We start from the raw sequence: 12,417 nt of genomic DNA, 5'->3' as shown, positions 1-12,417 counted from the left end.
TACGTTAAGGACTGCTCTCCATTCAGCGGCTTCTAATGGATGGAATAATTCCCCAGCAACAAGACTTCCACAATCGGAAACTTCATTCTGTCAATCTCGGTTACCGGGCCTGCGTCAGTGATTTAAAGCCTCTACGAGTATGCGAAACTGCCAGGATTAAGCTCTGCAAGAAGCTTTCCCAGTCCGAGGATAAAGATTCAATCAATCAATCTCATATAACTTCATTCGATTAACTTTTCACCACTAACAAAGTTTAGTTTTTGCCTACTTCTATGAGGTGTATAAGTAATCCGTCCACAACGCGGTGATACTGTATAGCTTCCGCTTGAGTTTCTCAAGCAATACAACTGACAATGTCGATACAACTGAAAAAACAAATAATAAATATTACAATGGAATAATGCTGAAAATAAGTATAATAATATTAATAACTATATTTTAGTCCTCAACTGGAAAATACAATTTAGGCCGGAAATAAGTTAGATCAGACGGTTTGCCTTTCAGAGAAAATCAAATTAGTAAAAGAAGGAATCACTTCCATTAAGATCAAATTGATTTAATTTAGACCTGGCCAAAAAGGTCTGTCTCGAAATAAAACTTTGATAATGATACTTGTGTTTATTTTCATAAACTCTGGTTTGCAGAAAACTTACGTGAGGCAATATAATCGATGAGTTAGATTATTACCCCTACCGATTACCATTACCCCATGTCATAGAATGGTCTTGCGTTCATATTTACGTCATTACTAAAACGATTTTTTGTTACTAAAGTTACTTTTTTTTTTAGTTGTACCAATTAACAAAAGAAATGTAGGACCGAAATTTCATGGTTGTGGGGTCAATATTTAAGAAGTTATAAAGTTACCATAAGTCACTTTTTGTGTTTTTATGTTACTTTTTATTTGTTAGGTCACTTTATTTTGCACACTTTTTGCCAATTCCCTTGTTTATTTATCTTTCATTGCTACTGGAGAGATGAATTTACATTCTGTGTAGGCCTAATGCCAAGACTTTTAATATATCTTCTACTATGGTCCATAGTATGGTACGGATTTTTGGTATCGCGTGTATTCCCGAAAACTCGTAAAGTAATTTTTTTCGATGAAACAAATTGTGTTAACTATATTTAACCACTTGTTTTCCCTGCAACAGCTAAAGTGTTTGATTGACAGAAACTTTCTGCCAGAGAATGTAAAGCTTTACGTATGTGTAATTTGAATGTGCAACTATAACTTGAGCACAAATTGAAGCTAATTTAAATGTTTTTGTTATGTTGAATTGCTTCATTTTCTTTCGCTTTCTTGTTTTCGTTGAATAAATTTACTTTTTAGTTACTTTATTGCAAAAATAAAGTCACTTTTTTTGGAATTTTTTAGGTTACAAAAAATCGCCCTAATCTTTACCAATGTAATCATTCAATCTTGATTTGCAATGACATGCAGTATTGTCAGACAGGGATCCATAGTAGCACTTCTATCAATCCCTGATTGTGATGCAGTAGAATTGCTTTTGTTTTTATATAGGTCACACCAGTGTCCTGATAACTTTTTAATTGCCAAAATTTTGCTCAAAGGATTCGTATGCTTAAGAGATAATCCTACATCTAATTTGGATCCGTATTTAAATTCCAGATTAAGGCCTAAGCTAAAACCAGATCTGTCGAAGTTGAGAGTAATCAACGGTTGTATGAAAAATAAGAACAGTGTAATTAACCTAAACTCTTTCCGTACATAAAATTGCAGTAGAAAACATAGGCCTACTCTACTGTAGGCTATAGTCAATGTTTCAAATCTACAAAAACCAAACATATTTACTTAACTGTGGTTTAAAAAAATTATGCGGTTTATAAAGAAGATATGTAATTTTTTTTTGCAGAATTGATGCAATTCCAAAGTAGGCCCAAGTCTAATTCATATCCTAAGAGTAAACTTACTCCGGGTTCAGATTTAAAATCTTTGTCATACACTATCAACTTTTGACTTAGATAAATAGCCTCGAAAATATAAGTTCTTAAGCCATAAAAAATTGTCTATAAGAAACAGTAGGCTAAATTTGTTAAAAGTGATCTTCCATTTTCGTGGTGCTACACTCTCTTCGAACGATTCTTATTATATTGATCCCTCTGCTTGTAAACGTATTGGCCTGCATGATAGCAATCGTAATATATTTATCTGACTATTTGTTACTAGAAAGCTTTATAGTCCTCTAGCTTGAAAGTGTGAAATGTGTCCGAATTTAGTAGGCTACATGTTTTGTTAATATGATTATAATCAGAAGTAGGCTACCTTTTCTACATATCCAGTTTAGTTGTTTTTGTCAGCCTGTCATATTTCGATTTTGCATAATGGTTGCAACAACTCATCACATCCGCAGCTTAGGCTACATTCATCATTTGATAAACCGGTAACCATATGTTTCCATGTTTCTAAATTTTGACCTCCTCAGATTGCAGTTAGGTAAGCCATGCATTTGCGTAAAGTGATTGGTTGGTTTTTGAGTCTTTATCCTTGGACTTACAAAGCCTTGATAAGTTATTCCTGGTAGTTTCGCATACTTGTTAGGGCTACCATACGTCCTCTTTTAAGAGGATTTGTCCTCTTTTTTCAAGAAAAATTAATTGTCCTCCGAGGACACTAAAAAATGCTCAAATGTCCTCTTTTTTGACAGTTTGGGTTTTCATGCTGATATTTTCAACGGGATTATATTGCTTGATGACGTTTCAGCGACGGCTTGTAGGTTATTTGTTTTCTAAACATTTTGTATAGGCCCACCAATGCAGCATGTTGATTTATAAGTTCTACAAGAAATTGGCGCATTTTATGGAACTGCTATTGAACGATCATTGACTGGTTCACTATAAGATATTAAACGACATTTTAAAGGCCATGCTCATACTTCCACAAAAGTTTTTTTTTTACCTACATACGTTTTATATTGATACAAAGCTTGGAGACGTTGCTGATTACCAACTCAGTTTGATTCGTTTGTTACTTGAAACAAATGTCTAAAAGTGCAATGTGTGTGACACCTAACCTACAGTAAAAGAAATCGTGGCATGGATAGGGTACAGCTTTGTAAGGAAAGGAACAGCTTTTTAGTTCACGCCGTTTTTAGCATCGTGACGGTTATGTGCAGCGTACTGTTTTAGTCATATTTCTTGCAAATAATTTAACAATTTCGTTAAGGCTTAACAATCCTAATTGAAAAAAGTTAAGGCTTCGCTACCTGGAGATCGTGCCTGATTTGTCACATTTCGCAGATTTTTTGAGATCATTGCTGTGACTGAAACTGTCTAAAATTTAGGTATTTTTTCACTTTTTTGATAACTCTTAATAATATAAAATCATTTGTTGTCTTAAGGCCTATACTGTAATGATCTAATAATGTAAATGATGTAGGGCCTAAAAGATTTTTCAAGCGTAAAATTATACTTGCTGACGAAACGTGTCCTCTTTTTAGACGATGAAAATATGGTAGGCCTAATACTTGTAGAGGCTCTTGACGCAGGGCCGGTTACCGAGATTGACAGAGTGAAGTTTCCGATTGTTGAAGTGTTGTTGCTGGGGAATTATTCCATTCACTAGATGCCGATGAATGGAGAGCTGTCCTGAAATGCGTTGCTCAAGCGCACACCTCGAGAGTCGAACCAGCGCCGTGTGATCTTGTGTAGCCTACGGTGTTAAAGTGAGTAGGCTACGCGTAACCACTGAGCTAACGGGGCGGAATTGTGGTACTTACTTAGTAACTTATAGTGGTAACTTGTTTATGATATAGTAAGGACTTTGAGTGACCCAGCGACAAAGTAACTTGGACGAAACAAGAAAAAGTTTGCTTTTTAACCACTCTCCGGTAGCTTGCAAAAGTAGAAACAAGTGTTAGCCTATATTGGCGATGCCTCAACCGTTTAAGAACAGGTATTGGAAGATGTAAGACGTTGATGCGACACGGGGAATATTTTTTGGAAAGCACAAGTTACAAATATGGACAGGAGCAAACGATGCAACATCTCCTCGAATTCTCTGTTTTAAAAGCAAGATGCTCTTCCCAGGATTTAGCCGAGTTCAACGACAAAGCAAGAGCTTGCCTGATGCTCTGGGCTACGGCCAGGTAACACATGATGAAGAAGAAGAAAGCATTCTTGTTGTAATGCGTCTTGTTGTAAGCATTCTTGTTGTAATGTAAGCGTCACCGGGATGACACACGAATGTACTTGGAAAATCTTTTGCATCAGGCTAATATTCTTTTGGCATCAGATAATTAGACTATTTGTATGCTCTCCGATGACTTGAATAATGTCTTCAAAAGGTATTAGTGCTGACGTTAACATCACGAACAAAGAAACTACAAAAGTCGCGCTGATTTGACTCTCGGGATGTGCGATTGAGCAACGTACTTGAAGATTGCTTTCCATTCAGCGGCACCTAGTGGGGGAAATAACTCACAGACAACAAGACTTCAACAATCGGAAACTTCACTCTGTCAATTTCAATGAATGGGCCAGCGTCAGTAATTCAAAGCCTTTGCAAGTGCCTACGCGAAGCTGCCACGATTAAGCATTGAAAGAAGCTTTTTCGGTCCGAAGGCAAAGGTTCCATTCAATCAAAACTTTAAATTTATAAACAAATTTTTTTTATTTGTAAACAGGATGCTAGACTTGCATAACCAAATACAAACGAGGCATGGATATATTTGTGACGTAGAAATTGCTCACAATCGACAGGCTTTAATTGGTTACTACTTCTGACATAGCATAACGTTAGTTCAACAGAAATTCTCAGCGAGTTAAGGAAATGTTTCACCCAACCCTGCTCTCTGATATCCTACATACGGATATTTATGTTGCAAATTTTCACTCTAGAAAAACCATCTCAAGCAAGTTTTAGATATAATTTAATTTGTTGAATTTATAGCATGATAACAAAAAATTAACAACCGCAAAATTCACATCAACACTCTAAACGAATTATGAAATGCTATATCTGAATTACTTTACTTGACAAGGCAGAAACATGAACATTGTCATCACAAATGGTTAAACGGCTTGAGGCATTTGAAATGTAGATTTATAGAAAAATGCTAAATATTTTATGGAAGGATAAAATCACAGATGAAGGTGTACCAGTTAGATTGCAAACCAACACGGAAATTTTACAAACAATTGAAACAAGAAAATTGAAATATTTTGGCCATATGACTTGCATTGAGTTTCCGACCAGGATATTACTATTTCATTCAAAGACAATTACTAGAAGGAAAAATGAATGGAAAACGAAACAGGGACCGACATCCAAGAATTTGGACTAATGATATGAAAGCCTGGTCAAAACTTGATTAAAAAGGTGCAATGGAAAAGTCTCACAACATAGAAACTTGGCGCTTCATTGCCTCCTAATGATGATGAAGAAAGAATTGCTGCCATCAAAACCAACAGCTGCGCGACGTTGCCACAGGAAGCTATAGAGTGTTTCACACAAACTTGTGCAGCTGCATTTAAAGATGTTTTAGCAATCATTTACGAAAATGAAATTCTGTACTTGAGTGTCTGAGTATCTCCATAGCAAATTGAAGAGTACTCTTCAAATAGTGTCCAATACTGTATTGGATCTGATTAATCTGATCTGGATCTAATTGGATTTGATCTGATGGTTGCATTGGATCTGATTAATCAAATCCCAAGATTGAATGTTTTTGATAAATTTCTTCTTGAACCTTTGCTTCTTGTAATTTTTATTGAATCCCTCCTGGTGGTATTCGATCTGGGCGCGGAATGAACAGACGACATCTGTTGGTAACTCGACAAGTTATGCAAAGCTCTGAAAAATAGAACACAAATAAAAAGAATGAAAAATCTGACAACTCCAGTAATTATTATTTCATAATTCATATTCGTTAAAATTCAAACAGCTGTTGGCAATAGCAGCCTATTAAATTTAGTTCTAACTTAGAATTTTGTCAAAGTATATCCTTTTTTTAACATTTTTAAATCTAAGATGAGACTCCGGAAAATAAGTATTTTTTCCAATCGAAATCAAGGCACCCAGCATTTGACTCCTTTCCTTCATCTTTGTCGCTAGCACCCGGCCTACTGACAGTGTTCCCTGACACACTACGGAGGTGTAAGCTTGACACCCTATTGTTGTATTGTATTGTTGTACTACATTGTATTGTTAATTATCTTATTTTGTCTTGTCAGCACAGTTGTGGGAAACGGCTGAAGGAAATCAAAAAACTTTTACCTCTCTGCCTATTATCGCTTATTTCTCCACACCCGGAAGAGTCAAAGCAAAATCCCCATTGCTTCTTCTCAAGCATAAGTTGCGGCAAAGCATTTCTATCTGCAAAAGTAATAAAATAAACGTTTGGTTTGGTAGGCTACTAGAAATCTTTTACTAAATCTGCAAATTCCATAGCGCAAAAAATAATCCATAGATATGTTTTTGCTGGCAGCATAACGGAAATGCTAGTCACTCACACGTATTGGCTGCGTAGTGCGTAGCCCACTGGTGAGAGCCTCTGCACGACTCTCGAAGGACGTGGGTTCGACACTGATCGAGAGCATGCGGCTGTGTCTGCGATATTTAATAACATGCTTGAAGGTGGTCACAAATATTGGTTTTCTCTTCTTTCTCAACATCTATAGAGGTTAAATCAATGTAAAAAAGACCGATTTTCCTGCCTGGGTTTCCACAGTGAGACCGCATAATGCCCATTTTTTGTGTCCGCTTTTACACTTGGTGTTTTTAAGATTTCCATTAAGCAAACAAGAAGGCTAAAAATGAACTTTATGTTTATCTTCAGGTATTCCTTAAAGTGTGTTGCCAAAGACATAACCACATGCTCTTGAGAAGTGTCAAACTGGTGCCCTATTAAGCGTTGTACTAGGGCTTTCACCATTCAGCTATGCAGCCGACAATGTACGCTGACATGGTGCATGGGTGATTTGTTTTGTGCTGACAGCTTGAAAAAGCAGAACATCTTAAAATAAAGTTGCTAATGATTGCTTACAGTAAGTAAAGAAGCAGACCGAGTTGTTGTAGCTACAGTTGTAGTTGTTGTTGGCACTGTTGTAGTTGTTGTTGTCGTAGGTTCATCTGGGAGTAGACCCTGAATCACTAAAGCTCTTCGGATTGCTTCCAACAATTCAGCTGATAAAATAATGCAAAAGTCGTTAGCTTCAGGAGTTTTTACGCTTAGTTATGATTAAATCTTCTAAAAATGAAAGTATGATTCTTTGCACAAACTGACATCTTTAAATTTCAAAACTTTGTAAAAAAGTATATCATCTTCTTTATGTGAAAGTCAACATTAGTTTATGATAAAAAAATGACGATTTATTTATTGAAAATGATTCATGGTAGATTTCAAACTACAATAGGCTATCACAACAAAGTTACAGCAGAATAGAAATTGCAATGAAAAAGTTTCAAAAACATCTGAGGAAACGATACTTGACATATTTAAAACGTTGAAATTCCTATTACAACTCTTGTTTTTTTTTACGAAAAATCATCACTTACGACTTAAGGCTTTTGTGCCACTGTAAACGCAGGAAACCACCAAGAAAATATAGAAAAGTTGCAATTTCATTGTAAAATGTTTAAATCAAACCTACAGCAACCGTCCTTCATAGAAATAACAAATCCTTATCCAAACCTCAACACTTCTGTTCGTCTTCACGTAGGCATCTACACTCTCTTGGTTCATCGTTTACGTTTCATCTTTTAATCTCTGTATTTATTTTGCTGAACAAGCCACGAAAATAAATAATTTCTTCTTGAATAAGTTAGTGAAGCCACGACTTTTTCACAACTAATAATCATAATATAAAATGTACAGTTGTACACTATCGTAGCTAGGAAGACAGTTGTATAGTAACTATAAAAGTAGAACTTATTGTTGAAAACTTGAAGATTTTGAAACCAACATACCTTTGCAATTTTGCTACTTTATCGACGGTTTGGTGTGGATTAAATCAGCTAAACTACAATACAATTTGTTGCTTTTTCGGCTAGCTACAATTTGTCATACTTAGTCTTTAAATTTCGTAATCTCATTTCACCCTGTACAGGACTCAATGTTGTTCGAAACTTGTTTGTTAAACTCAGGGATTCATAGAAGTGGGACATCGCCAAATCGGCTGCGATATCTGGCAAGTGGAAACAAAAGTGCCAGATATTTTTCAAAATTTTAGAAAAAATATCATTTGGCATTTTTAAAGCAGTGGTCATCCAAAACTTGTCAGTAAACAACTATTCTAAAAGTAAGATAAAACGATTGTATTTTCACTTAGCAAACTATCATAACTTTTGCAAATTTAACCTCTCCTGGGCACAAAAAATACAGTATTACTTGAAAAATAATTATAGGCTTCAACGCTTAAAACATGAAGCTTTTTATGTTTTGTATTGTACATTTATGTTTTGTGCATAAATTCACATTCTTATTGCAAAGTAAAACAACTGCCAATTGATTTAACTCATTCTTGTGCTACTTTAAACTTCAGGTTAGTTTTTAACGGACAAGATTTGGACGATCACTACTTCAAAAATGCCAAAAATATACTTCTTTTAAAAACTATCTGGCAACACTTTTACCTTAACTTGTCAGATATGGTAACCACTTTAACAAGGAAAAATTCTGCCACTGCAATTGACTAGAATGCACCGCCAACCAATCATAAGCTACGTTTTCTATGACGTGAAAAATTCGCCAAAGTTAGTTGCCACCAAGTTCAAGTGCAACAAGTCAGTGTAAGTGTAATTTATTGATTGATTGTGATAAAATCTACGTAGGAGACTTTTTTTAATTCACGGGTTATGGAATGGGGTTGGGTCACAAGCTTCTCAAAAACTAAGAAAAGCATGCGACATTTCAAAGCAACACACATTGTTTTGCTAGCTGATACGGTTTACAATCAGATTAACTTATTCCGGTCGTCAGTGGATAATATAAAATGTCACTTATTGGTTATAGCCTACTATAGACTGTAAAGGGAGATGGCAACAACTGAGACGGATTTTTAAAATTTTACTGAAACACAACAGAAACTTTTATCAAAAGTATATAGCCTATTTATATTCACATAGGCTAAACTATTTATATCCTTCTATAGCCATGGAAAAACTTTATTTTTCGCAAACCTTGTAACACTAACTTGTAGGCTACATAAATGTAGTTTTGATTTGATGTAGTCTATAATCTATATGGTCAAACACACACGGGAACCTTCAACAAAAAAACAAAAACCAACATTACTGGACTATAAAATGAGACCAAAATCAAGCAAAAGTTGTCAAAATTTTCTAAAGATCCAACCCTCTAATCTCTTTGCTGAGCTATTTGCCTCTTTGGGCTATAATTTTTACATTTTCATTTTTTCTTAGAATTTTCCTTTCTTTGGATTAGATTAGGTAGACTATCCTTATTCTCGGACTAAGAAAGCTTTTTTAAAGCTCATAAAATTCTTAGATAATTAAAGACTTTAAAATATAGTTGCAACCCCAATTATGTTCTAGATCTGCTACAATTTACGTTATGATACAAACTGCAAATCCAAAGCTTGCTCTCTTATTCATGTAATTTTACTGTACTTTTCATACTAACTTTTGTACTAGTTTTATTGTTTTTTGTATCTGCGCCTTTTTAAGATATTGTTGAAACTAGAGTTACCACACAAACAAAGTGAGATCATAGATTCTGAACTGGAAGTTAGAGATTAACATGGAAATTTTCCCCGGGCATTACAGCTAAAAGCAAACCAGTGCCGGATTAAAGGGGGGGCGGACTGGGCTGAAGCCCAGGGCCCCCACTTTTGGGGGCCCCCACCTCAAAGAAAAAAATCTACTAATTTTTTAGTTGCACAGCTGGAGATTACTGCTTTAATTCGTATCTCAAACAAGCAAGGGCGGCACACCCATATGTGCTGCGGTGCTGCAGCACCCCTGCCCAGCCCTAGTTATTCAATTTTTCTTTCTTTTTTTAACAAAAAACATATTTATTTGATACTTTCATATCCGAAAATGATACGGATTACGGGTCAAAGTTATGATAATGCTGCCAATATGAGTGGCAAGTATAACGGTCTTCAAGCTCTTCTGCGCGAGAAATGTAGTGTAGCTCATTATGTCCCTTGCACAGCACATTCACTTAGTTTAATCGGTAAATGTCCTGTAGAAACATGCCGTTCTGCCGCTGAGCTTTTTGAATTGTTGCAAAGCCTTTATTCATGGCTCGTCTCGTCTACTCATCGTTGACAAGTCCATTGAAAATTCCTAGATGGTTTGCCTGTTTTGAAGACATTATCTGATACAAAATGGTCAGTTAGATATTATGCAGTTCTTCTTCTATCGCGTCTTCTAAAGTTCGTTGATACACCACAGATTGACACATTCTTCCGCAACGGAGTTATACACTGACAGGTTCCACCTACTGCAGCGGGTGGCAAGCCGAGGGCAAACAAGAAGGTGATCCGCTGCATAGGCGTAGCCAGGGGGGCGAAAGGGGCCATGCCCCCCCCCCCAATTTTCCAAGTTTGAATTCCGAAGTTGAGCCCTTTGTTGAAAATATAATAAAGTTTGTAGAAATTTATATCGTTTTCCAAGACATCTGGCTATTAACACCCTCAAGGACTTGTTTTAGACACACAGAAAGACACCAATAAATTATGCAAATCGTAAATCGCGCAAAATTTACGCGATTTACGTTTCTTTGAACTAATCTGTGGAAGCAATTTCACAATGGCTTACTCTGTTGGGTTTTTGTGTAGTTATTGAATTTTTGTGTAGCTGAGTTTTTAGTGTTCTCTAATTTTAGCCGCAGTTTTTGCCCGTTCGTGTGTAAGAGCTATCTTTAATAAGTTAATAGCTGTTTATCTGCTAATAAATTTCATACAAATATTACCCTAAAAGTGTTTTCAGAGAGCGCTATAATCCAGTATTTGAGTGTAATTTTTCAAAATTTTTCCGGGGGAGCATGCCCCCGGACCCCCCTAGAATACGCCTGCCGTCGGCACGCTCTAACCCCCCTTCCACTTTTATTGCTTCAACCCACCAGGATACGCCACTGCACATCAAGTGGCGATGGCTTTAAATCAAACACTTTGTTGTTCTCTTCAACTCATCAAATATTTGCCCCCCCCCCCAAAATTGTTTCTGGCTACGCCACTGGTCCGCTGTTTGGGGCTCGGTGCCACAGATACATGCAACTGGGCCCGTGTCGTAGCCCCACTCCACCATTAACTTTTAGCGAAAAATGTCACTTGATAAGGGCCCCCACTTTCAGCTCAGCCCAGGGCCCCATAAACCCTTAATCCGGCCCTGAAGCAAACAACTGTAGCTAACGACTCATTTAGCCTACTCCGGAAAAAACCCTGAGTAGTGTTTTTTGAAAGGTTTGTGAAATCTATTTTTAAACTTACAAGGATTTTCACCAGATCTTGGCCATCTCAAACAACGCGGACACGTTTCCTTTTAGCAGATATTTATCGCTAACAGTCTGACTAAAATTATGGCTTCCGGTAAACACAAAATACTTTATTTTAAATGTCAATCAAGCTTTCTGGGTGTTTCCAGAAAAATTACAATGTAATGCTTTTATAGCTGTGTCTACAACAATTAAAGTTTAGAACCATTGCGTTTTTCAATTCAGCTTTCAACTTTAAGCTCACGATGAGACCACAGTAAAACACAAGCAAACATCTTTGCATCAATTCTTCAAAAATATTATTTTTTGTTGCTATTGAGTGTCAACTGTAAACTATTGTTGTATAATAAGCCGCCGCGATAACTCAGTTGGAAGGGTCCGACTATATCAATAATGAAGCAGCAAGATCAAGCGATGCTGGTTCGACTCTCGGGATGTACGTTTGAGCAACCTATTTTAAGGACTGCTCTTCATTCAGCGGCAGTGCTGCACTTATTGGATGGAATAATACACAGACACAAACTCTTCAAAAAGTGCTAAATGCACTCTGTCGTTTTAGGTGATCGGACCTGCATCAGAGGCTTAATAAAGCTCCTCTGCAAGTATGAGAAAACGCCAGGAGTAGGCTCTCAAAGCCGGTTTTCTCACTTCAATGATAGTGATTCTCACAACCAATCAATAAGTTACACTGACACTGACTTGTTGCACTTGAACTTGATGGTAATTGACTTTGGTGACTTTTTAGTCTTTCGCTGCCATCCGCGTAGTGCGAATTATTTGTGTTTATTGTGTTTTGTGTGGGCTATTTTTATTTATTCGCCAGCAGAAAAAAAATAAACGCAACTGATATGAACCAGAACGCATAAGCTACAAACTTCGTTTGATACTATGTTATTGGCCAAACGATTTTTACCGCATAGCAATAGTTTGTCCAGAAAGAATTAAATGTTTTGCGCACACTGATAAAAGACCACTGATCTATTTGTCCAATAGG

General features: G+C 36.5%; 2 protein-coding genes across 4 annotated transcripts in view; both read right to left on the bottom strand.

Moving 5' to 3' along the window:
* The window catches only part of LOC145777357 (uncharacterized), a 76,859-nt gene that overhangs the window by 672 nt on the left and 63,770 nt on the right, over positions 1-12,417 (bottom strand). Inside the window, exons 1-4 of one of the 3 annotated variants that reach the window (XM_082588720.1) lie at positions 7,520-7,627; positions 7,008-7,147; positions 6,239-6,337; positions 4,876-5,815 (exon numbers count right to left, since the gene is read on the bottom strand). In XM_082588720.1, the coding sequence (XP_082444846.1) occupies positions 6,257-6,337; positions 7,008-7,147; positions 7,520-7,589 (291 nt within the window). In that variant the 5' untranslated portion in view covers positions 7,590-7,627 and the 3' untranslated portion in view covers positions 4,876-5,815; positions 6,239-6,256. Of the gene's footprint in view, positions 1-268; positions 366-4,875; positions 5,816-6,238; positions 6,338-7,007; positions 7,148-7,519; positions 7,628-12,417 lie in introns of those variants that run through there. The other 2 variants (XM_082588721.1, XM_082588719.1) reach the window with 2 other exon arrangements.
* LOC145777356 (uncharacterized) overlaps positions 1-12,417 on the bottom strand; it is a 58,879-nt gene that overhangs the window by 17,230 nt on the left and 29,232 nt on the right. The window lies entirely within an intron of this gene.

Source organism: Aplidium turbinatum, chromosome 9 (assembly GCF_918807975.1).
Source record: "Aplidium turbinatum chromosome 9, kaAplTurb1.1, whole genome shotgun sequence".
NCBI classification, from domain to species: domain Eukaryota; kingdom Metazoa; phylum Chordata; class Ascidiacea; order Aplousobranchia; family Polyclinidae; genus Aplidium; species Aplidium turbinatum.
Note: the sequence above shows the minus strand (reverse complement) of the source record. Positions and strands in the feature narration are given on the sequence as shown.